The sequence below is a fragment of the Rhinolophus sinicus genome, linkage group LG02 (assembly GCF_036562045.2).
Source record: "Rhinolophus sinicus isolate RSC01 linkage group LG02, ASM3656204v1, whole genome shotgun sequence".
Lineage (NCBI taxonomy): Eukaryota > Metazoa > Chordata > Mammalia > Chiroptera > Rhinolophidae > Rhinolophus > Rhinolophus sinicus.
The window spans coordinates 118298646-118326507 of record NC_133752.1 but is presented as its reverse complement, the minus strand read 5'-3'; the positions used below and the strand labels follow the sequence as shown (position 1 = coordinate 118326507).

The 27862-nt window shown below is 36.2% G+C and overlaps 1 protein-coding gene across 1 annotated transcript in view; it reads right to left on the bottom strand.

The window, feature by feature from the left end:
- Positions 1-9990: 9990 nt before the first annotated feature.
- EPYC (epiphycan) overlaps positions 9991-27862 on the bottom strand; it is a 28033-nt gene continuing 10161 nt past the window's right edge. Inside the window, exons 3-4 of the mRNA XM_074324861.1 lie at positions 17270-17443; positions 9991-11413 (exon numbers count right to left, since the gene is read on the bottom strand). Coding sequence (XP_074180962.1) covers positions 11243-11413; positions 17270-17443 — 345 coding nt within the window. The 3' untranslated portion in view covers positions 9991-11242. The remainder of the gene's footprint in view (positions 11414-17269; positions 17444-27862) is intronic.

Here is a 27862-nt window from a genome sequence, read left to right as displayed (position 1 = left end):
AAGTAATCTCCAAGTTGTTCTCTGCTGTAGCACAGAATCCCCACTCGACACAGGCAAAGACGTTAAAAATATAAAGACAAATCAAAACAGAAAAAAAAAAAAAAAAGAAAAAGACAGCGCCAGTTGTGGCTTAAGCCCACCAAGTAATCCCCTGCGTATTGTGCAGGTAGAGCCGGTGACCTGATGCCCAGAGTGACTCTGAGGCTGCAGCTTTAGATGCGTGGGGCTGAGGGGTCTGGACAGTAGGTTTTACAAAGTCAGTGCAGTTTCTGCCCTTGCCGGCACATATGCACACCGAGAATAGCACCACCAGCCCTGTGTCCAGCTCTCCTGAGTCTTAGGGCACCTCTTCCCTGTGTGTGTGTGTGGCCGGCAGGGAATTCCTCAGCTGCTGAAAGCTGAGTGCTGTATCTGCCACTTACTGCTGATCCCTGGGAGTGCCTCTGCTGATGTAATTGCCGCCCTAGGCAGGCCAGAAAGGGTGGGGGCTGGGGATGGAAAGAGGGGTCTTCTCTTTCCCAGCCCAGCTGTGTCACACCCCACCCACAGGCCAGAAACGGTGGTATCTGGGGGTGGATGAGTCTTCTGTCTCCTAGTCCAGGGCAAACCACACTCTTCTCAGCCTCTTCCCTGGACCAAAGCCAGCGGCCAGTCTTCCCTTAGTCCAAACCCCAAGGCTCCTCTGTAATCTGACACTGCTCTTCAGATCAGGAGCCAGTTCAAGTCTCTGGAAGGGTGGGGTAGGATTGGAAGAGCGGGGGGAGGGGCCCAGGTATGGAGTTTAATAGCCTCAAATGCTAGATATCCTCCCTCTGCGGGGGAGAGAGGTCTGCTGTGGGACGCAAAGTAGAGTCCGCCACCTGGCTTTTGTGTTCTCTCTTTTGTCCTGGGAACCCCTGCGTCTCTGCAGCTGGGGATGTGTTTGCCCCGCTCTAGGCTGGCTAGAAAGGGTGGGGGCTGGGGATGGAAGGAGGGGTCTTCTCTTTCCCAGCCCCGCTGTCTTAACACTCTTCCCGCAGGCCAGAAAAGGTGGTGGCTGGGGGCGGAAGATTCCCAGCTCCTAGCCTCCTCCCTGGGCCCGCCTGTCTTTCCGGAGCTGGGGCTCCAAGGCGCCTCTGTAATCTGCCGTTGCTCCTTAGTGCAGGGGCTAGATCAAGTCTCTAGGAAGGCGGGGGTAGGGTCGGAAGAGCGGGGGAAGGTGCCCAGGCACGGAGTCTGTGTTCCTTGTCCGGCCCAAGGACCAACTGAGGTTATTAGCTGAAGTTAATGCTGGATATGCTGCCCCTGCAGCGGGAGAGGAGCGAGGGCGCCCACCTCGTGGCTTCCGGGCTCTCCTCCGTCCTGGGATAACCTGCGTATCTGTAGCCGTGGGTGTGGGCTGGAATTTCACAGGCACAGGTGCGGAGCAGATTTCCACAACCCAAGGGTGGGGGCCGAATTTCTACCGCCACAGGTGTGGACCGCGATTCCAACCCGCGTCCCCACCGCCGCCGCAGGTGCGGCGTGTCTCCGCTCCGCTCCCTTCCTTCTTCCACTGCTCGCCCAATTTTTCCCCACCTGCAAGAAATCCCTGCGCGAGTCTCTTCGCTGTTCTGCGTGATGAGCAGAGAGTCCTTTGATGGGTTATAAGCTTCCCGTTTCTGATAAGATCCGACGGAGAACTCAAAAAGTGCGCCCCGCTGCCGCCATTCCTATGACGTCGATTAACCTCCAGTTTCTTACCCATGGCATGTTCCAGTACCTCATTTCATAGGGTTGTGTTAAAGATTAAATAAGATACAGCATTAAAGCACTTAGTGCAGATGCCCAGTAAGCACTTAGTAACCGTTAAATATCATCATTATCATATTCAAACACTTCGAGACTTTTTAAAAATTAGTTTCAATATACAAAACAACATAGTGATTAGATAGTTATATACCTCATGAAGTAATAACCCCAATAAATCTGTTACCCATCTGATACTGTACATAGTTATTGGAATATTACTATATTCCCTATGTTGCAATATATCCTTATGACTTTTTTTAAATTATAGTTGACATTCAATATTATTTTATATTAGTTTCGGGTGTACATCATAGTGGTTAGACATGATTTATGAAGTGATCCCCTGACAAGTTTAGTACCCATCTGACACTATACATAGTTTTTACAATATTATTGATTATATTCCCCGTACTGTTCTATACATCCCCATGACTCTTTTGTAACTACCAATTTGTACTTCTTAATCCCTTCACCTTTCTCACCCATCCCCCCAAACCTCCTCCTATCTAGTAATCATCAATTTGTACTCTGTATCTATGGCTCTGTTTTTCTGTTTGTTCAACTATTTTGTTCTTTAGATTCCACATATAAGTGAGATCATATGGTATCTATGTTTCTCAGTCTGACTTATTTTACTTAGCATAATACCCTTTATGTCCCTCTAGGTCCCTCCATGTTGTAGAAACTTTAGGAATTTTAAAGAAGTGGATACATCATATGTAAAGATAACTAACCCTGTGCCTGTACAAAAATAAGCATCCCTGCCCTTGTGTCCTTTTCTTCTCCCACGTTTTAGAAGCATCAAGCAGTGCTACCAGGCTTGATCCTGGAGAAAACTGTCCCAGAGTATATCCCTTTATTGCCTTACCATGGTGAATGGAATTGTGCAAAATGAAACAGTGCCCACTGGGAAACTGAGTCTATACATGCCTCCATTAAATGACATAGAAGCAAAATGTGGGAAATCCCTGAAGCTTGCAAAGGTCATTTATGCATTCCTGTTGAAGACTGAGAACAGCATGGGGGTTCCTGGAGCAGGACTCCAACCATTGCTGTGGGACCTGTAGATGCTACAGGCTTCATTCAATTTTACGTGCTCTGTGGCTTGCTTGACTCAAATGTCTAATACGGACAATTTTAGCCTCCAGTGTATCTTTCTGGATATAGACTCACACATTTGGAAGTTGAGCTCCCCCTGCTCTGCTTATCTCAGAATGGAACGGTTATATTCCAGATTTATTTTTAGGATAAATGTGGTATACAATATTGAGTTTTCATTGAGAGCTTTAGAAATTGACCATGTTGCTATCATGGAATTCCCATCCATTTTTTTCCTTGTTTAAAAAAAAACACAAAAAAAACTAATAGATAATTAAGGATATCATTTTTTTTGATCAGTTGGTGTGAACTTTATACCAATAATACTAGCTTTATATACTTTTCCCATGGTGAGAACTATATCGTTCATATTCATCCTCCCTATTAGAAATATTAATGCTGTATTGTCTTGCCCCACTCTTCCTCTTAGTAGAAGAAGCAGCAAGTTACAATTTATGATTTTTAGTTTTTTCAACACATTGGCATTATAATACAAATTGTTCATTTACTGGTAAATCATCCAAGAAAATTAGCACCAGAACATGTTAAACACATCCATCAGTAATTCAATTAAGGAAAATTTTTAAAGACATATTTTAATTCATCCATATTCTTTAAATACTGAAACATGAAATGTTCTTATTCAATATTGAAATATAACACATTTACCATATGTTTATATATGAGGCCTGACAATTAAGTTCACAAATGTGTTGCAATGATGTTGCTAACCTTTTTTGATATCAGAGGGATTACTCATTATGAATTTGTACCAACTGGACAAACAGGTAACCAAGTTTACTATTTGGACGTGTTGAAAAGACTGTGTAAAAAAGTTAGACAACCTGAACTTTTCATCAACAATTCATGGCTCTTGCATCACGACAATGCACCAGCTCACACAGCACTGTCTGTGAGGGAGTGTTTAACTAGTATACAAATAACTGTATTGGAATACCCTCCCTACTCACCCGATCTGGCCCCCAGTGACTTTTTTCTTTATCCGAAGATAAAGGAAATATTGAAAGGAAGACATTTTGATGACATTCAGGACGTCAAGGGTAATACGATGACCGCTCTGATGGCCATTCCAGAAAAAGAGTTCCAAAATTGCTTTGAAGGGTGGACTAGGCGCTGGCATTGGTGCATAGCTTCCAGAGGGGAGTATTTCAAAGGTGACCATAGAGATATTCAGCTATGAGGTATGTAGAACTTTTTCTAGGATGAGTTCTCAAACTTAATTGTCAGAGCTCATATTGTATTAGTTTTCTATTATGCATAAAAGTTTCCCACCGACTTAGTTACTTAAAACAATGTACGTGTGTTATCTCAGACTTTCCAAGTGTCAGGGATCCAGGAACAGCTTAGCTGGGTCCTCCCTTCTGGGTCTCATAAGGCTGTGATCAAGGCATCTGGCAGTTTGGGTTCTCAGCCTGGGGCTCACTTCAGAAAAATCTGCTACCAAGATCTTTCATGTTATGGGCAGAATTTCTTTGTGGCTGAGTAACTGAGAGCCCCACCTTTTAGCTGTCTGAAGGATGCCTTTAGTTGGCTGAAGGATGCCTTCAGGTTTAGAGGCCACTCACAGGTCCTAGAGGACAAAAGCAGTTCCCAGAAGCTGCTCACTGATCCTGGCCAGGGGTTTCCTCAACCTCACTCCATTAAGCCAGCAAAGAGGTTCTCCCTAGTGCTTCCTAGCATGATAAGTATATGTGTGCACGCACACACATGTGGGTCACAATCATGGGCTTGGCGATTCTGTTATTTGTGACAGCACTCAAAGGGAGAGGATTAAACAAAGGGATGAACACCCAGAGATGGGAAGTCACTGGGGGTCACATTAGAGTCTGTTTGCCACATATATTAAGTCAATTTATCAAAATATGTCCTTTATATTAACTAGTTACAACTTTATTTAGGAGATTTTAATGACAGTGTTGCATTTTGAAATTCTGATAAGAGTCATATGGTAGCATGGTTTTGCTATGCTTTATGTCGTGCAGACCATGATGTTACGTTGAAAACTCAGTGAAATACAGTGTAGCCCCGAAAATAAGACCTAGCTGGACAATGAGCGCTAATGCGTCTTCTGGAGCAAAAATTAATATAAGACCCATATTATATTATATTATACCCAGTATTACATATTATATATATTATATTATATTATATTATATTATATTATATTATATTATAGACCCGGTCTTATAGTAAAATAAGACCAGGTCTTATATTAATTTTTGCTCCAAAAGACGCATTAGCGCTCATTGTCCGGTTAGGTCTTATTTTCAGGGAAAAACAGTATTGCTGTTGATTTTGTGCATTTGTGGGATTTGAATGCATTCTAACACTTGGTGGCAGTATTCACTCATTGAAAACTCTGCCTGCAGGAGTCCCTATACAAAACAAACTGAGAAGTTAGGCAGTTTGCTTTTATATTTTACCACGAATACGATATTTAAACTATTCCAGATTGCTAATATTAATTGTTATTTATTCTGGTGCAGTGGAATTAAGTATATTTATTAGATTTTAACATCTTTCAATCAGCTAATTAAACATAAATAAAATTCTTTAGAGAGAAGTTGGATACACCTGATATATTTGATCAGGAAAATAAAATACAACAAATATTTTTAGACTTATCTTTGTATCCAATGCAATGTTATTGGATATAAAATAATAATAATAATAATAATAATAATAATAATAATAGAACGCATTTTATGCACTCTCAAAGGCTTGCCTTTCTCTATCCTATTCACCCATACTATTAATTGAAAACAAAAATGTCTGCGCCATCTAGTGGTCACAGAGACTAAGCACAAAGTATTAAGCCTTTCAAGCTTTCTAAAGTGAGATAAAAGGATTTAAAAAGGGGATTAAAAATTACTCATTGCTTTCTCTTCATAATTTGGGAAGTTGTTGGGTTAATGAGGCATATTGTGCATCTGGAAATACCATTGTGGTAGTTTTTCATTTATGAATCTTTATATTATATAAGCAAATTATAAAAGTTAACTTTGTAATGAGATTAACTACAAAGACAATGTTTCTACAGATTTCAAGAGAAATAGGATGTAAATTTTACCCTCATAATAGTACTATGTGTAGATATTATTCGCTATCATCCTTTGAAAATATTATTAATCCTATAACAACTCAGGATTTCCAGATGACTAACAGTCATGTCATCCGAAAACCATGTGTACTCAGTAATGATTACTTAGAAATTTTAGTATGTAAATGTTTGCTTATTAATAGTTTTAAAGTACACTCTGTTATGGGTCAATAGAATGCAGTGTCCTTTCCCATGGAAAATAACCTGTAATATTTAGAAAAAAACTAAATATGTGTATCAAATGAATATAAGTAGAAAAAAAAGCTACATTATTTAAAAGATACCACATTTAATCAGGGGTTGGTTTTAGAATTAGAGAGTTCAGTTAAGAATGTGAGGCATTTGTAATGGATATTTAAATAGGATACATTGAGAAGGAATACTAAAATCTTATCCTCACATTTGCCGTGTTACAGTAATCACTTTCTCCTTCTAGAGTTCATGGTGAATTACATCTGCAAAGCAGCCTTGTGAGTAGGCAGTCATAATGCCTGTAAGAATGTCAATTTGCCCTATAACGTTTGTATAACAATGGTCTTTTTATCCCGGTATTTTTTCTTTTCTCTCTCCTTTTTTTTTTTTTTTTTTGGTCAACTCCCTGCCGCCACCTTCCATAATAATGGTGCACTGAGAGGCTGTGAGGACAGAGAGTAGTCTGTGCTATTTGCTGGGGAATCTGAGATCATCAATAATGTTCCTCTGGGCAGGGCATTGTGGCTTTCATGAGCCCTTTCCTCTATTAAAAATATAATAAAGAATATAATTCATGTCTTAAGCTATAGAGATTAATATATTGTAGGCAAGATTCTCTACTTCATGCTTATTATTATATTATTATCATGTTTTCTTTTTATTGAAAAATAAAAAAAACATTTGCATAAGTCCCTAAACTTGTCATGAGCCCCGGGCACTGTGCCTACTGTGAATAATGAGTAAGTCAGCCCTGCCTGCTGGGATTCTTCCTGTACCCTCAGGGCCCTGTGCATCTCATTCCATCCTTTTGCTGATCTTCCAGAGGCAGGGTATCTGGGGGACTACTTTCCACCCCAGAAATGTTTCTTCAAATGTGACTCAAAGGCCCTTGGCCATTTGGAAGTAATTGTGACATACAAAAAGGTAATACTGAGCTTGGCATCTATATTAATCTGTTCGAGCTGCCATAAAAACATACCAATGACTGGTGACTTAAACAATAGAATTTTATTTCTTATAGTTCTGAAGGTTGGGCCGTTTCAGATCAAGGTCTCAGTTGACTTGGTTCCTGGTGGGAGTTCTCTTCCTGGTTTGTGGGTGGCTGCCTTCTTGTTATGTCCTCATATGGTCTTTCTTTAGTACACACACACACACACACGCACACACAACTATTTTTCTTATTATTATTATAAGAACTCCATCACAAAAACTCCATCTTTATCAGGTCATCTAACCTTAATTAAACTACCAAAGGCTCCATATCTACATACAATCACATTGGGGGTAGGCCTTCAATATATGAACTTTGGGGAGACACAACATTCAGTCCATAGCACCTTCTCTGTCCAGTCTGTATACCATTTTCTTGCATTACAAAACAGGGGAAAGCCATGTCTGTGGTTTTTGAGGCAGAACAGTGGAGTGGAACAGAACTTCACAGGACTGTGACATCAGCCCTTAACCGACGGCAAGTTACTTAAGCTCTCTCTCTGATGTGTGACTTGGAATAGTCATACTTATCCCCAACTCCTAGGATGTTGTGAATTAATACATGTGAGTTAATATTAGGTTGGTGCAAAAATAATTGCGAGTTAAAAATAATTGCAAAATCCGCAATTACTTTTACGCCAATCTAATACATGTGAATCAATAAACCTTAATAGATGCCTGGTACAGTGTTTACACCCAAGTGTTGGTTGCTGTTACAACAATGTCTGTATATTTATGGACTAACTTTAAAACAAATTTATAGTATGCTTCAAAGTTAACCTCTCAGCCTAAAAATTATTTTCTGGCACTAATGACTGGCTGAGGTATACACTCGTATGGTTTCTTGTATTTTATCATCTTTATATCAATGGTGTCCTGTAGCTCTTAATATTTTAAATAAATTAACATTGTGTAAAGTTGTCTAATAACTCTATGGACATTCTGGAAATTGTCAATTTGTCTACTGTCAGTGTTAATGATTTAATCTCTTTAAAATGCATATTGTGATATCTAGTGGATGATTTTTCTTTCCTCCTTATTGCTTCCCCTCCATATTTTCCACAAATGCAAATAAAAGTAACACTAGAAGATAGTTTTGACTAAAACTATATATCTATGTTAAAAATAATTTAGCAATGTGTTAGCAATGAGAATTTCGCTAAAACTTCGAATTTTGGTAAAAATGGATGCAATTCTTTTTCTTGAACTATAACAAAAGAATCAAAACCAAATCGTCAATTTGGCTGCCTCGTTGGCATACAGAACTAGAAAAGTTAGGGCTGCTCTTAGTCTGTTTCTTTGTCCAAAAAGAGAATAACTACTTTTATTTTAGAAATATGATAATAAAATGGCTTCATTAAATATTACAAATATTTCATTATTGTTATCAATGCCACCACCAATATTTTCTATATATTTCTAAGAAGATTTAAGGGTAGAGAAAAAAGATGGTAGTCTATGGGGAGTCACCATTTGCTTAATCCTACCAGGATTTGCCGAAGGTGGTAGGTAGAATTTTAAAGATCATTCTCTAAGATGTCTGATCTCTGGTTATTCAACATTTATCTAGGTACTGCTGCTAAATTTTTTTGCAGATGTAATTAAAGTCTCAGATCAGTTGGCTTTAAAATATAGATTACCGAGGTGGGTATGACACTATCAACTGAATTCTTTAGTAGCAGAGAGTTTTCTTGGGATAGCAGCACAAGAGCAAAGCAATAAGATCAGAAGTATCTTAACATAACATAAGATCCAACATGCCATTGCTGGCTTTGAATATGGAAAAGGCCATATAATGAATTTGGGCCTCCTCTAGAATGTGAGAGGGGCCCACAGCTAACATCCAGGGACTGGGGACCTTAGTTGCACAACCCCCAAAAAATAAAGTCTTCCAACAAACTGAATGAGCTAGTGGAAGTGGGTTAGTTTGCATGTCTTCTGTGAAGCGCCCAGATGGCAGCACTTTGACTTCAGTCTCATGAAATCCTAAGCAGAGAACCCAGATTAGTCATGAGGCACTTCTGACCTACACAGACTATGAGATAAAAAATGGGTGTTGTTTAAGCTGCTAATTTTGTAGCAATATGTTTTAAGCGGCCATAGGAAACTAATGTAGAGACATATTATTAGGATTAAATTCTACTTTTAGTCTGATTCACAATAATGTAGTTGTGAGGGAGTGTATCTAAAAATTCAGAACCCAAACTCTTACAATTTCTACCTATCATCAGATTGTAGTACTTGATGGTTATTCTATTGTAAGCTTTTAAACAAATTATGATTAAATGCATGATTAGTTTTTCTCCATAGGTCTCAAGCAAATTAACGTATACTTTTCTTATTAAATACATATTTGTGTTCATACTTTTTAACTGAAATGAGGAAATGCTTATGCAGCTAAAGTGGAGAGATATTAGAACAATTCTCTTCAATTGTTACACTACAGAAATTCTACATTTAGCGATATTGTTTACAAACAATGGCATATGATGAATGATATGGAGCAATGAGAAAAAGTTTAGATAATTGAGATGAAGAACTATAATTGCCTAAAAGAGATAGTTGAAAATAAAAATGTATATTATGTTTTTAAATGTTGGAGATGTAATGCCAAATAATTGTCTCAGTTTTTACTTTAATATATAAGTTCAAAAATAGATAATGCAGTGATGAAAAAGTTTGATATTAAACCATCTTAGCGAGGTTGTAGAGAACCATGCACTCCCCACACTTTTGGTGAAAATGTATGTGTAATATGTTTGAAAGGCAATTTAGTAACGTTTATTAAAATTTAAAATAATACACTCTTTGATCCAGAATTCCGCTTCTATGAATTTATTCATAGATGTATTCTCACATGTACATAAAGGATATTCTTAGCGATTTTAGTGTAAAAACAAAAACAAAATATACATCCATATAATGGGCTGATATCTGATTTTCGGAATCAATAAAGCTGTATTCGTGTGTGCTGATATGGAAAAATCAGTAAGAATAATTTTTCAGGTGAAACAAGCAAGACTAAGAATAATGATTATCTTTTGTATTTAAAAGTCCATGTTTACATGGATAGATACATATAGAATGGTGATTGTATATACATGTAGTGCATGCCCATATATATTTGTGTAAAAAGGGGGAAATTATTTATGTGCAAGTTTTTGTCTCTCATGGAAAACTTCATAAAGGTATGCAAGAAACTATTGACTAGTTATTTCTTGGGAGTGGAACTTGGGGTTTGCAGCTATTAGTAGAAGGAAACTCAACTTTCATTGTGTATTTTTTGTTATCTTTCAGCTTGTAACCATATGCCTGTATTACAATCATACATTTCAGAAAGAGCAACTTTACTTAGAAGACATTTCTGAACTTCTTCCCTAGAATGGTTATCATATTATCATCTATATTTTCCAATTTTGTGTTTTATTTTTTTCACAGGCACAGAAATACACCAACTAACTAGTCAGTTTAGCAAAGGTCTCAAATGAGTTGACAGGTCTTTAAGATGACAAAATATTACTATTCAAAAACTGAAGCTCTGTGTATTATTGTTATGGTTATTTGCATGTTGTAATTATAATGAATATTTTCCCACAAGACCATTGTAATTTTCAAATACTTTTATTATTTTCTTCATTTTCTTTAATGAATTTGGAAATAGAAACATGCTTTAATAAAAAAGGAAATAGAAAAGTTTAATTAAAAAATCTAAATTCATAATAAACTAAAGTGTTCATTTTTAATTTTTCTTTCTTATATGATCAATTTGAAATTATATAAAATATGAATCCCTAAAACTTGCAAATTACACGTGATTTATAAGAATATTTGTGAAATATTCACTATAATTTAGTTTTGCTCTTTCTGTACATCCTTCTAGTTTATTCCTGACTCATCTGGTGTTTTCTAAGAGTAATTAACTGCCATCACATCTTAAAACTTTGAGTTGTATTTTATGTTATGATATCATTTTTCAAAACAGAATGTGAAAGTATCATGCTGTCGTTTGTGAAGAGAGCAGTAAGAATTATTTTGTTATAGTAAGCATGATAATGCTAATCATTATCTGATTTAGACAAGACTCCCAATAGGCAAACGAGGTAGGCACATATATGCTTGAGGAGTTTTGCTGAGATTGATAGGGTTTCCGTCCAATCGAATATCTTCTAGAGCTTTACGAATATAAGTCAAGTTTTTAGCATCGCAGAAGGTATTTTCATGCAGCTCCCAAATGTTGTTATTCTAAAAAAGATGAAAATAAATTATGAGAGAAGATATAACACATTTTTGGTATTGATTAGTAGCATAGTCCATTTTACTTCACCCCCCATTTTTACCCTTTTGTTCGTTCCCTCATCCAAAAATGTATTTTCCGTAATTATTATACATCAAGCACCTTCTAGGAAATGGGGATAAACCAATTAACAGCATAGACATGTGCTTGCCCTTGTAGGGCTTATATTTCAGTAATGGGAATATAAAATAAGGAAGTGAAAAGATAAATTTACAGAAAATAAATTATTTCCAAAAACAATAAGAACTATGGAGAAAGGATGGTGGCTATGAAAAGTTATCTTAAAGGATAGCAATGGAGCTGAGAATGGAATGACAGGAAGACATGGGCATTGAAAGAGCCAAAGTAAGAATATCCCAGGTAGCAAGAATACCAAGTTCAAATTCTAAGTAGCATGGAATGTTCTATAATGAGAAAAGAGTCAACATGGTTGAAGAGAAATGAAGGAGAGAGTGAGCAAATATCAAGAAGATAGCAGGGCCCAGAACTAGATTTTTTAAAAAGTAGCTTTATTGAATATATTTCACAAATCATAAAATTTACCCTACTTAAGTGTAAAATCCACTGGTTTTCAATATATTTACAGACTTGTGTAAGCATCAGCACATTTTAATTTAGGAACATTTTAAACACCTCCCTAAGAAACTCGATAGATATCAGCAACAACTTCCCATTTTTCTCTACCTCTAGCCCTGGCAACTTCTAAACTACTTTGTTTCTATGGATTTTTCTAATCTGGACATTTCATATAAATGAAATCATACGATGTATCATCTTTTGTGACTGGGTCCTTCCACTGTAAATTGCGTTTGCAAGGTTCATACATGTAGCATGTATCAGTACTTTTTTTCTTCTTCTTTTATTGCCCAATAATAGTTCATTGTATGGATATACCATCACTTTGTTTATTCATTCATAAATTAATGACAATTTGGATTGTTTCCACTTTTTGGCTCTTCAGTGAACATTTGTGTACAAATTTTGTGTGAACATATGTTTTCAACTGTGTTGGGTATAAGTTTAAATTTAAACTTACAATTTAAAAAGCCTTAAAAATAAAGACATCCTGCCATTGGCAATGATATGAATGAACCTAGAGAACATTATTCTAAGTGAAATAAGCCAACACAGAAAAACAAATATCGTATAATCTCACTTATATGTGGAATCTAAAAGTGTCAAATTCATAGAAACAGAGTAAAATAATGGTTGCCAGGGCCTGGGGGAAAGGGGAGTGGCTGATATGATAAAATGTTGGTCAAAAGATATAAAATGTGTTATTCAGTTAATAACACTGTACTGTATACTTGAAATTTGTTGAGAGTGGATCTCAAGTGTTCTCACCACACACACACACGCACACAAGGTAATTATGTGAGGTGATGAAAATGTTAATTAGCTTGATTTTGCTGGTCATATACTAACTCTATGTTTAGCATTTTGAGGAACTGCCAAACTGTTTTTCAAAGTAGTTGCACCATTTTACACTTCTACTAACAATGTTTGAGAGTTCCAATTTTCTCTGCATCCTAAACACTTGTGATTGTCAAAGTCTTTTATTTTAGCCAACTAGATGTGTGTGACACGGTATCCCATTGTGGTTTAGTTCATTGCTAGTGTATACAAGTAAAATGACATTTTACATTGATTTTACAACTTGCCACATTGCTGAGCTCATTTATTAGTTTAAATAGTGTAATGGATTACTTATGACTTTCTATATAAAAGATCTGTAGATCTGTTTTGGGAGTATTTTTTTCTTAACATTAAGTATTCCAAACCACAAATGTGATATCTTTCCTCATTTAGATCTCTTTCACCCCAGCTTTATTGAGGTATAATCGACACTTAAAATTGTATATACAAAGGGTGCCAAAAAATGTGTATGCATTTTAAGAAAGGAAAAAACCATATTAAAATTGTGATACAATGAATGGTGCTAGCATTCGATTAATGCCATCTGTTGAGCTAACGTCATACTACATATAATTCAATTCAACTTCAAAAAGTAATACATAGATAACATCTCTTAAAATGTGTACATTTTTGGGGTACTCCTGGTATTTAAGGTGTATAGCATAATGTTTTGATATATGTGTACATTGCAAAATGACTACCACAATCAAGCTAATTAACATTTTCATCACCTCACATAATTACCTTGTGTGCGTGTGTGTGTGCGTGTGTGGTGAGAACACTTGAGATCCACTCTCAACAAATTTCAAGTATACAGTACAGCGTTTTAACTATAGTTATCATGGTGTACATTATATCTCCAGAATTTATTCATCCGGAATAACAAATTTTATACCCTTTGACCAACATTTTACCATATCAGCCACTCCCCTTTCCCCCAGGCCCTGGCAACCATTATTTTACTCTCTGCTTCTATGAATTTGACACTTTTAGATTCCATATATAAGTGAGATTATACATATTTGTTTTTCTGTGTTGGCTTATTTCAGTTAGAATAATGTTCTCTAGGTTCATTCACATCACTGCCAATGGCAGGATGTCTTAATTTTTAAAGCTTTTTAAATTATATTTTTATTATATTACATTGTACACATATACCACAATTTCTTTATTGATTCATCTATTGACAGACATGTAAGCCGTTTCCATATCTTGGCTACTGTTAATAATGCTGCTATGACCACGGGGGTACAGATACATCTTCAAGATACTGATTTCATTTCCCTTAGACCCAGGAATGGGATTGTTGGATCATATGTAGTTCTGCTTTTAATTTCTTGAAGAACCTCCATACTCTTTTTTATAATGACTATACCACTTTGCATTCCTACCAACAGTATACAAAGGTTTCCCTTGCTCTGCGTACTCACCAACACTAATTATCTTTGGTCTTTTTGATAATAGCCATTCTAAAACGTGTGAGGTAATATCTCAGTGTAGTTTTGGTTTGCATTTCCCTGATGAGTAGTGATGTAGAACACCTTTACAATATACCTGTTGGCCATTTGTATGTCTTCCTTCAAGGAATGTCTATTCAGGTTCTTTACCAAAATTTTAACTGAGTTATTTGTTTTTTTCTATTGAGTGCTTGAGTTCTGTATACTGGGATGCCAAAAAAGGTATACACATGACTTGTATTCATCTTTTGTTACCAGTATATAGTTAGTATTACAATTTTAATACAGTGTTTTTCTTTCTTAAAATGTGTATACATTTCTCTGGCACCCTTGTATATTTTGGATATTAACCCATCATCAAGTGTATGGTTGCCAAATATTTTCTCCCATTCTTTAGGTTATCTCTTCTCTCTGTTGATTGTTTCCTTTGCCTTGCCAAAGTCTTTTAGTATATTGTACCTTTCAGTATACAAATCTGTGCCTTTTTTGTTAAAAATTATTCTTAGGCATTTTATTATTTTAGTGATTATTATAAATAAAATTGTTTTCTTAATTTTATTTTTAAATACTTCATTTCAGTTAATACTTGTGTATGATGTTATATACAAGTATAAATGCCACATTGATCAACTCATTGATTAGATTTCTTCTTTGACCCATTGGTTATTAAGGAAAGGGCTGGTAAATATCTACATATTGGTTAATTTTTCAATTTTTCTTTGTTGTTGACTTCTACTTTAGTTTCACTGTAATCTGAAAAAATATTTTGTATGATTTCAACTCTTTTCAATTTGTTGAAGCCTGTTTTGTGGTTTAGTATATGGTATATCCTGGGATATGTTCTTTGTACACTTGAGAATAAGGCATATTTTGCTGTTTGGGGATGGGACGTTTTGTAGATGACTATTAGGCCTAATTGACTTGTAGTGTTGTTCAAGTCTTCTCTTTTCCAGTTGACCTAATGGCTAGTTGTTCTACCCATTGTTAAAAATGCAGTTTTGAAGTATCCAACTATTGTTGAATTGTTTATTTTTCCCTTCAATTTTAAACAGCTTATTCTTCATACATTTTGAGACTCCGTAGTTAGCTATGTGTAAAAATTATGATGTATTCATTAGAGAGTTAGGACGTAGTGGTCTCTGTTTGCACCCCAGCACCACAATGTACCACCTCCAGGATCTTGGACAACTTTATAGTATGTTGGGTTTTAGTTTTCCTATTTATAAAGCAGAGATAACAACACTGAATACATAGTGTTGTTGTGACTCTTCAAAGAGTGAATGTACATAAAACAATTTAGTGGCTGGCATATAGGTGGCATTTCACACACATGCACACAAAAACAACTTTTTACATAAATAGTTAGTGAACAGCTAAAAACTCAGAATCAGAGTTGTTGGGTGGTTACCAGGGGCTGGTGAGAGGGGGTAAATCAACAGTTATTGTTCAACAGGTATAAAGTTTTACTTATGCAAAAATGGGTCAGTTCTAGGGGTCTGCTATACAACATTGTGTTTACAGTTAACAGCACTGTATTGTTCCCTGACAAATTTATTGAAAGTGACAGAAAAGATAAAGTTTTATCAAAAATAGAATAATGAGAATAAATAACACTTATTATGTTTACTATGGGTCAGGCATTAAATTCATTCATTTAATCCTTACAAATTTGTATGAGGTAAGATCTATTATTAATTATCCCATTTGTTTGATGAGGAAATTAAGGCAAGAAAAATATCAAGTGCTTTGGTCAAGACTGTATATCCAGCAGGTCACAGCGTCAGATCTGAATGCTCTCTTCTCTCTTGTGTTCTCTTACTATATTCTGTACAAACTTTTCTCATATTACCTGTAACACATTATGACCTCTAAATTTGTTCATGTTTGTCTTCCTGTATTAGATAGGAATATTCATGAGAAGAGTAGTCATTTTAAGAAAAGTTTTGTATCTCCAGAATTTAGAATACAGATACTTACTTAATGCTAACTAAACCTTTGCAATGGGAACCCTACTCAATTTTTCTAACCCACCTCATCATGTCATTCTCCATGTGTGTTTGTGTGTATGTGTGTGTAAATATTTGAGTGTAAATCCACTTGAATACCCCCAAGGCTGGCACTGATAAAGTCTAACAAAAAATATAGGCAAATCACAGAATCACATTTAGCACCAGGAATTTCTTCTCATTAACTAGAGTGCTTTGGTTTAGATCACCTTCAGGTCATACAAGATGGAGTCCAATATAATGGAATGCTTTCCTCTCTTTTCCTCTCTCTGCTGCTTCCTAGGACTGAGAAGAAGCCTGCTTTCCAACACATACACAGACAAGAATCAGAACAAGCTCACTTCAAGCCCAAGCTACTAGTGTGTGAAGCTAGTAGCTACAAGTTCTGACCTTTTGAGCTAGGTTCCTCCGTAATAATGAAAAGATTAATAATAACACTTTTACAGAGAAGTTGTAATGATCAAATGAGATAATGTGAAGTGCTAAGCCTTATAGCCCACAGATATTACGTGCCCAATCAATGCAAAATATTATTAGTACTCTTACCACCACCATCACCATCATCATCATCATCAATCATCTTGTCAACTGGAACTGCTGTGGCCTGATCTCTCAGACATAAGTAGATTCTGATTTTGTGAATAGTGTATTCTTTGTTCTAGAAATGCATTCCACCGGAAAAGTTTTGCATAATGATGCCAGACCAATATTCCCAATCTTTGATTATGTGAAAATTTCCATCATGCCAGAGCTGAATTATCGAAACTACATTATACTTGAATACAAAATACATGTGTATCTCCTGCTTCAACCTAGCCAAGTGCAAAACTTTCTCCTTGGGTCATGTGTGTTCCCCGTGGAGATGGAGCTTGTTAGTTTTGAGGGATGACCAAGTGGACTTAATTACAGTTCAGCTTTGATGGACCTGACCTTCATTGGTGTTTGGACCCAGAACCCCAGTGAATTCGGGCTCCTGTGGGGAAGAGCCGTCGATCAGCCTGGGTGTAGACTCCTCCTCCTCTTCTTCAGCCTCCTCGGGCTGGGGGGGCGGGGTGAGGAGCTCTCTGTTCCCTGAAGGCATCACTGTCGCTATTTCAATCTGAAAAAGAAGCAGAATTTTATCAGGCCACCTTCTCAATCGCTCTGTGTGCCCGTGACACGAATATAAGATGTATCCACCTTTGCCACAAGAGGTCGCTCGTGTTCTGAAGTTCAACACAGCGTGACTGGTCGGCTTCCCTGGGCGAGCACATGAGGTTCCAGTTACTGCTAACGTTGTTCTTAATTAGTTTGGATTCTCAAATCTTAGTAATAGTTTCCAATGCCCACCCCCCTTTTTTGGTCTTCTCGCTCTTTTAAACATCTTTATATGTTTGTTCATTACATAGGCTTAAAAAAACCTCATTGTTTTATAAATAAATAGCATTACAAGAATGCATTATTGTTGTGAAAGATTCAAATTAACTCAGAAGTGTGAAAAGTGAAATTCAAAAGTCCCCTTCACCCTGCAGCCCTAATTCTAAATAATAACTAGTAAGAAATCGATGTGCATGTTCCAATCCTTTTTAATCCTGGGTGTCTTAGATTCAAACATTCTGCTCCTTTATAACTTATACTTCCCCCAATTGTATTTTACTGAAAAGTATCATTTCTACTAAAATAAAATATATGGGGACATGAAAACTACATGATTTGATTATGATATGCCATTTCTCATATATTTTCAATATTATTATTTTGAATAACAAAGTATTACTAACAATATCTGGGTATGTTAACATTGACCTTTTTGAGAGCTTTGACAATAGGAGGCATTTATAAAATTGAAAAAATGCTCAAATAATTTTTCAGTGATTATGTTTTAGATTACATTTTGTTTTCTCTTCTTACTTGCACAGTTTAAGTAATGAGTTATTGCTTCTAAGAACACTGTTTGCATTTAAAATAATCCCTTACTCTCAGCTCCCTTCCCTTGTTTCAGTGTCTATGCCTTTGTATTACTTGATAAACATCTACCTGCCTGATGACCTTGTGACATCATGAAATCTGCTCAAGACTATTGGTTGACAACATGCAAGACCCACCCACTGGGGCCTAGTTTTCTTGTAGCATCTTCAGAAATCTCAAATTCCCCTTTTATCATCCTGATATGTCCTTTCGATCCTTTTCACCTTTCTTCTTTATTTGTTTTCATTAAACAAGCAAAAAAACACACAAATGACTTTCTAACATTTAATATCAAAATGATATACAAGCTATTATTTTCATGTGTCAAATAATTAGGCCAGATATTTATGGATATTTCAGATACATGTTTTGGGTAACCATAACATTTTAAAGATACATATTATTTAACATCACTTAGATAAATTTGAATACATTGCTTCACCAATGAAAATTATCCTTAAAAAGCAAAACAAAACAAAACCCTACACTTTCTTGTGTCAGTTCACAGTTCTGAATTGTGTCTCCTTCCATACTTCTGCAGAGTCTTCTCTTTCAGGCCTTCCTACACTGTATTGTATTGGTTCTATCCCTTTCTGCCTATCCAAGCCTGGTAGACTCTCTCAGTCATGTCGCATATTTTTGTACCTCGAGGCTGTGGCATAATAGATGATCAACAAGTACTTATTGATTATAATACAAACACTTTGCTTGTGCAAAATATATCTAATTCACAGCTCTATGCTTCATTTTAGAGATTTTGCTGAGAAGGATCAATGAATGTGTTAATGCTTACTTTAACACATTTAAAACATGAAATCAAACCAAAAGTAAATTATACTGTAATGAATGTTCAGATCATATTGATCAAATTATACTGATCAGATCATATTGATCAAATTATTCTGATCAAATCATATTGATCAAATTATTCAATCATATTGATCGAATTATACTGCATTTGATGCATTAGAAAGCCATACATGAAGCTATTATGGCCAGAAATCTCCACTTGAGAAGAATGGGCACACTTCCTTAAACAGACATATGGTTTCCATCTGCAGGGTCAGAATGAGGCAGATTCAGAAAGAATGGATCTGCAGAGAGACCAAAAGAAGGCTCCAGAAAGAGCGGAAATTGAGACAGATGTTTCATGGAATGAAGGCAGCTTAAAGGGAGAAACACATTCCAGACACGTTGCCTTGAATCTTTAGCTTTAAAGGAAACATGTTTGCCCATATTTTTTGCACATAATTGTTTTTCCACTGATTTGATGTGAAGCTGTAAGATCTCACTTGTCATCCAATATAATGAGGCAGAACAGCTTTTGTGTTTATCAGAAACTGTTTTGTTCATGCTTACTTATTATTAAAATGGGAATGTTAAATGACTTTTAAGACCAAGGAAAAGGAATGCCTTTCAGTTCAGTAGACTTGCAGAATTGTAACCTCAAAGGACTGTGCCTGGAGAGCCTTTTGCATTGTAGACACATTTATTGTCACTAGTGAATAGAAGTGAGTTAGGCTCCTGTCTGTTTTCCTCTCTTACCAATTTTCATACTGTGATATGAAGTTGTGAGGCAATGCATGCAAAGAAATGAGGCCAGGGAAACATGAACAGCTGGCTCTCCTACAATCAAGAAGTAGAGATTAATTTATCATTCCTTGAATTTTGAATTTAGACTGGCTTTCTGATTTGTTTTAGTGAACAGAATGTATTGATGTTGCATCAATTTTGATGGTTCTCCAGAAACACTGTATGTTTTCATTTGCTCTCTAGGAACCCTGTCCAGTAATTATATGAACAAGTTGGGGTCAGCCTGTTAGAAGCTGAAAGATCATGTACAGTAGAGGAAAACCATATAAGCTAAGCCCAACTTATTCCAGTGATCCCTGAACTAACCCAGCAGCTGGTTGCAGATACCTAAGTGACCCTAGTGCAAACTAGGAGCATAACACAACACAAATTGCTGAACTACAGAATTGTGAGCTAAGTAAATGGTATTTTAAGCCACCTAAAATTGGGATTATTTGTTACACAGCAACAGATAACTGATACAGATTTTTATGTTGTATATGTGAATATCTGATTAATAGATATCTCCCCATGAGGGTAAATATATATCTCATTTTTTTCACCATTACATTCCCAGCTCCTCCCCCAGTATGTCTAGCAATTAGTAGGCTGATAAGTATTGTTGAATAAGTGCAAGTAAACAATGTGAATTTTAGATACCTTAAGGGGAGTTTTGGATTTCAGAGTAACAAAATATTTTAACATACTAAAAATTCATGGGAGAGCAGGTGTGAAACATGATTAGTTATGGGTCAGACATCTCCACAGCTGCCAATGGACCTTCATTATAGTTGTGAACATATTGTGAAAGGAAACTAAATGAGGTATGCTTTGACTTCATTAGGTGAAACTGGTTTTGACCGTACTACTGATCTAAGGATTTGGTTAGGTATAGTCTATATTTGAGGGAAAGGTGAGTTTATATGCCCAGAGTCAGAGCCATTCCACACAATTCTGAGAGGCACTATTCATTTGACATTTTATGTGAATAGTGCTCCCTGGATTTATAAAATGTAATGACTCTGCTAAATATGTGTTAAATAATAAGACATCGGTTAACTAATCCTGACACTGAGGAGGTTTCCCTTATCTTTTTTCCTATCCTCTTTATCTCAGCTACATTTATTGCAATTTTGACTTAACAAGCCAACTTAGGCAGAGATGGGAAAATGTTTTGTTAATCTTGTCTTTGCTTGTTCTGTACAATTTGGAAAAAAGGACAGACATTATAGTAAATCCCTAAGGAATGAGAAAGCATGTCTACACTGAGATCCTAGTTAACTTATTAATATTCATTGAAAAATAAAGATAAAATTGTTCTTATCAGAATAGGAAAAATGCAGATTTTAATACATAAAATAGTATTAGAAACAGAGTCACAGTGAGGTTCCCACCCCAAGAAATGAAAATTACTTTAGGTTTTTCTCATGATGCAAAATTGGTCTTAAAAATGCAAACTGTGAAGGGACCATTTCTCCCAAGTCCTTGAGAGCATCTTCTTAAATCTTGACTCATTATTGATGATAACACAGCTAAATAAAGATAAAGTAAAATGAAGAGCATGGTAGCCTATGAAAGTCGAATTTAGGGAAGAAGAGTTTGGTGTTAAGAACAACACTGTATGTAGGAGAGAGATATTAAATTTCTTGAACATAAACAGTATAGTCACTAAAGAGATCATCTCTGACTCAGAGAAAAGAAATTGCACTTGATTTCATCATGACTTAGCTAAAAATAGTCTGCATGGATTGAATACTCACTACCGTGTTTCCCCGAAAATAAGACCTAGCCAGACAATCAGCTCTAATGAGGCTTTTGGAGCAAAAATTAACATAAGACCCAATCGTATTTTACTATAATATAAGACCAGGTATAATATAATATAATATAATATAATATAATATAATATAATATAATATAATATAATATAATAATATAATATAATACTAGGTCTTATATTAATTTTTGCTCCAAAAGACACATTAGAGCTGATTGTCCGGCTAGGTCTTATTTTCGGGGAAACAGGGTATGTAGGAGAAACTGTTAAGCTCTTTCCATTGATTCCCATGTCATTCTCAGAACAATCCTATGTAGAAGGTACAATAATTGGGCACATTTGATAGATTTGCAAAATGGAAGATGAGAGGTGGGAGGACTAAATAAATTCCCTGAGGTTACACAACTTCTAAGCTGTTAAGACTAGAATTTGAATCTAATCAGTCTTGCCACAGACTTGCTCAACTTCCTTAATTTTGATGCTGTAGTCAGCCAAATAAAATTCTGCTGAATAATCTAGTTTCTTAGGTATCTTCGTTCTGAGAAAAAAGGGCTCTGGGGAGGGAAAGTGCCCATTAGCATCACTGGGAAAGGACTATTCACATTGTAAACTCATAAATGGACTTTCTTGTTCATATTTTAATCCTTATATAATTTTTCCCTGACATCATTCATCAACCTACAGTCTGATCTGATCATGACTGATTATGTACGACCCTGAAGGCTGAACACTCAGTGTTGAACCACAAGGCTGAAGACCACACGGAGGTCACGTAGCCTCGTGGGAGCACTTGGCAGTCAATCACATTTCCCCCGAAATTGACAAGTATCAAAAATATCACATAACATAACATAGGTAGATTGTAAAATTTCAGCAGCATTAATTTTCTCTCACTTTTGTGAGAAATAAGTTTTATATCAGAATGAAACGTAAGCCTGGTTAAACATGGTGGCTAAGACAATTCCATGCATTCACTGAACTGTTGCATTTTCCTCCTTGGTATTTATATAATTACCTAAAATGTATTTTCCACTTTCTTTGAATCTAGATTGGGTCACGTGGCTAGTTCTGGCCAACTGAATGGGAGAGAAAGTAATATACCACATCTGGTCCCAATCAGTGAAGAGCAAATATACTTTCTCCACATTCTTTTCCTTCCCTCAATCTGTCAACAGAAGATACCATAGTGACTTGAAGTCCCAAAGTGAAGATGGTGAGGTTCTAGCATGAAAGAAGTTTAAATCTCTGAATAACTACTTTAAGGACAGTAAACCTGCTGCCTGCAGTAGACAATACTTTCAGCAAGATATAATTTTTATTGTGTTAAGCTGTTGGGATTTTGGAGTTGTTTGTCACAGCTGCTAATATAATTTGCCCTAATATAGACCTTTCCAACTTTTGTTTCTTATCCATTTCCCAACTATACTGAGGGAACAATTTTAATATTTGTATCTGTTGATTTACCTAGTACATATCGTTAACATTAGAAAAAAAAATTAGCTCTTTTTTATTTTTGTCTCTTATTCACTCTGATTTCTCTTTTACAAAGAATTGTTCTTTGATCTTGGTTCTTTGGTGTAGTACTTCCTGAAATATTATACCACCAAATTTGAATAAATTCACCATATTGCAACTTACTTATTTTTACATCTCAGCAATTTATTAACTTGATAAGTCAAAATTAATAAATGTATATAATTAATAAATGTCTTCAGGTCAAATATCAAAATTAGTATGTTTTGGTTTACATCATAATAGTATAAAATCGTAATATTTAATATTGACTTGCTAGAATTTTATACATGTATTTATGAAAACATGTACATCATTTTTTGTTTTGTTTTTTAAATATCTATCCAGATTATGGTTACTCTTCATAAATTCATAACTCTAAATGATAATGCTTCTTTGTATTTAATGCAATGTTTAAATGAAAAATTCAGTGCAAAAGAAACAAGCACTCATGATTTGAAGGTTTCATTTAATCATACCCTCTCTAGTCTCTTGTGAGACCTCAGCATTTTTTTGTTGTTCACGTTTATTTTCTCATTTCCTTTTGTTGCCAGAAAATGGCAATATTACATATTTAGCTGTCAGAAAGATTTTTCTCCTTGAGTTTTATCCCAGTTTATTAGGGATTCCATTCATCGTCATTCCCTTAGGCTCCAAAAACTTGATAGGTTTCCAGTATCTAGTCCTGACAAATGTATCTTCTAGTTCTAATTGAATGTCCCCAAATAATATTGGTAGGGAACTTTGGCAAAGGCTGTAGCAACATTATCTCATAGCAAAGTCAGTTCATGTTCCCTTTCCCCTTATTGCCCTTGTTCCCCCAGTAAGGATGCCAGAAGGACAATTTAGTGTAGGCTGAAATCAGTAATCTCATGAGAATGGGGATAGGGGGAGGGAGTCAATCACAGTAATTGAAAACAAAGAAGTTGGACTGAAAACCAAGAAATCTGAACCTTCCAAGCTCTAGCTCTTTATTTTATAATGGAGTAATTTAGTATTTTTTTAAGTTTCAATCTTTTCCACCCTAACACAAAGCAAATTGTTCTTTCTAACACAGCCTTTATTGAGGCACAAAGTATAATAAACCATGTCTTTTAATATGTAGAACTTCTCTGCAAAAAATTGCTGTTCACTTATGATGATGATGATGATGATGTATATAAGGTATTTGGAACAGAAAAGCATGTGCATTTATAGTAGATGGCCAAGGGAGGACCAGCTAATAGCTAATTGCCTTTGAAAGAGATAACTATTACCTTAAAACTTTTTTCTGTCATTCACTATCAGTGGTAAAGGCTTGCAAAATTTTGCAAGTTTAGAAGCCTGTCTTTATCTCTTAGAGGCAGAATTACTTTAACTGGAACGCTAACCTGAACCCTCTTACTGCCACCAATATAGTCTCTGTAGTTTCTGCAGTCTCACTTGGGAACCGAACTGTAATCAAAAGATTGTTGATGACTGTAGAACCAGAACCAAGAACTTTAGGTAAGTCGGCTCTATAATAGCATAGGGCAAAGGAAGGGCTGTTTTCTAAGGGCCAAAATATCTAAATTTGTTGCCTATCATAAGTCATTTTTGCAGTCATTAACACGATGGAAATTATCCTGCCAATAGAAGGCTGCCGAAGAGTAGTTAATTGGCTTTGACCACATTTGACTCTGTGATGTTCCTTTTTCCTCTCAGTACCAAATGTATTGATCCCCTTGTATCTCCATACTGTATATGTTGGAGATTCAATATAGTTATAGTAGATGTATTTTTATCTTAAATATCTTGGATTTTATTCTTTCATATTTATGTCTTTAATCAGAGTTCTAATAACTCGAAAGAGAACACACTTATAAAAATATTTGATCTAGCCTTAACATCTTTTTTAGACGTCTTTTCTTCTTCTCATGTACGTTAAGAAATGTAGTGAATAGTATATATTTGCATGCATAGCATTTACCTCTTTAAAGCCCACATTAAATCTGACATGAGAAATTGGCATGATGTCACTGTGATTATCCTTTAGGGCCTACCTGTCTGTATCTTGTATTGGGTGCACTGACATCACGAGCCAGTAATTGCACAACCTGATGAATGACAAAAATACCACGCATGATTCTTGAATTATTTCACCTACCTTAATAAACACAGGGCAAGCCTCTCTGTTCCTAGCAGACTCTAGACAGAGTTTACCGTAACTTGCCCTAGAAGTGTTAGAATAAGAAATTTGTGAAATTAGGAAAGATCTGGTGAAAATTAAGCAGATCAAAGAGGGCTAGGCAGGACAATAACATGTCACGTCCAGTCCTGAGTTAGAAATTAGTATGATGACAGAACATATCTGAGGTAGGATTGTTCAACTCAGAAATATGAAGATTTCTAAAGCATTCTTGAACAATGTTACTTTGGACAGATTTATAATTTACTGATTTTTTGTTTTAAATCTGTCTCTATAGAAGATGCTACAAGACTAACTCTAGAAGACTCTGTTAGGAAGACAAAAGTCCAGACCAGAAAGAGAAGAGAAGGCATTCATTTAGCACATAGTATTAGAGAAGTAAAGGGAGCAAATTAAAAAACAAAACAAAAACATGTTAAACTGCTTAAATAAAAATAGTAACTGACTCATAGTGAAAGTATAGCAGGGACAAGTCAAACACTAAATCTGGGTCCCACTCCCAGAGATTTTGATTTCAATAGTCCGGGGTATGGCCTAAGCATTAGGATTTTTGAAAACTCTAGAAGTGATTCATCTACATGGCCACTCGAGAGGGGAAACTGATTCTGCAGAATAGGATGCAGGAGACAGAAATGCTAATTAAGTCCTGGAACTTGGAAATATTGAGTAAAATCTTGATGGGAATATAATAGAAGCTCTGCTGTTCACTAGGCCCCCAGGGGCCACAGGCTTCAGAAACAACAGCAGTATCCTTTCAGGAATCTGCTGAGATTGGTTCTCCAGCTGAAACAACAACAACAACAACAACAACAAAACAAGGGGAAGAGCAGAAACTCTCTGGGAGGTACATTTCCTAAATACCATAGCAGAAGGATAGGAGCCACTGGGGCACGTAGCTTCTGGGCTGGAGAACACCCCTTGCTGAAAATTATTGCTCACAAGAGCATCTCTCACTTGATAGACACAAAGCAGCATCAGTTGCCAGGAACCCAGGGCTATAAAACAATGGACATTCAAAGGTTTTGAGGATGAAAGGGAAAAAAAGAGAGAGAGAGGCTTCAAGTATGCCTGGTGATTGGGCTTGCCCCCTAGCATATTTAAAAACTACACTAGAAAGCAGGGATATCTCAAATGCTACTGAGAGTAAAGCTATTGTGTTAGGAGTCATTTCTTAGAGCAGTGCTGCTCATATGATAAGTGCATCAGGATTACCTGGAGGATTTGTTAAGTCCCCTGATCAAGGCCCCCTCTAGAGTTTCGGATTCATTAGGTCTGGAGTGGGACCTGACAATTTGCATTTCAGACAGGCTCCCAGGTGATGAGGATGCCGCCAGTTCAGGTACTAACTACACTTAGAGAACAGCTCCTCCAATAATGGTAAAACACTGCCATAATTTAACTCCTAGGGGGAAATTTCTCCAAATTGTGTTTGGCCTCAAAGTTTGCAGACGAGAGACAGTGAGCATAAGCTGAACAACACCTGGATGAAGCTATACCAAGATTTCTTTCATCTTCTGACATCTCAGTTACCACCAAGTCTCTTTTGCGGTCTTTGGCAACACTGTGTACTGGTTTGGGGAATATTCTTTTGCCTAGGAGAAATATTTTAGGGACTCAGTATTAACTTGGTCTTTAAATTTGATGGGGGTTAGGGTCAGTGTGGTGATAATAATGTGTGTGCAATTAATGCTTCATTTTCTTTAAATATCAAGGCCATGGGAGAGTTGGTAATGAACTAATAACAGTTGATGTGCCTCTGTTGAAACTACATCTGTATCTGTAAGAGTCCACTCAGGTGGCAGTTCCTGAAGGGATCCAGCTTGACCCCGGCACTAAGAATCCGTCTAGCTGAGGTGAAGCAGAAGGAATTGAGGATGGGGCATTTTGGAGTGCATGTTCTTTGGACTTTGAAATCACAAGCCAAGCAATTCTGATTTTGTACTCAATCCCTTTAGATTTAAACAAGTTTAGACTTAAATTTGTAGGAGATGTTAATCTGTAGTTTTTTATTTTCCTCAAAAGCGTCATAGAAGGAGAGGGGCTACATACAAATTTGTGTTTCTGGAAATTTATTTGAAACAAAATTTTCTGTTTCTGGAATTGTATTACTGGAGTCTATTTACTTAGTATTTGATTCATTGCAGAACCTCTCATGAGCTCTGTTATTAGATAATGTGGCTTGATATAATTTGAGGTAGAACATAGAACAGATAGTGAAATTTCGATCTCAGGTACAGAGAGGTATTTGAAATTAATTTATGAATGCGCTTGGATCCATTTCAGAACCTACTGGGGTCAAGATCTACAGACTGCCAGAGGACATCTAAGACTGGTGGTTGGCATAGGAGTAGGTCTCGGGAAGTTGGAGCATGACTGTCCTAAAAATGGGTTGATTTTCTCTCTTGAAGGAGAGAAAATTATGTTCTCTCTTGAAGGAGAGAACTCTATTGAACTTAATAGTTAAGCCTAATGGAGAGGCCACAGTCTTGTGGAGAGGATGCATCCTCTGTTGGCCCCTTTCCTCACCCTTCCAAAGGGAGGAA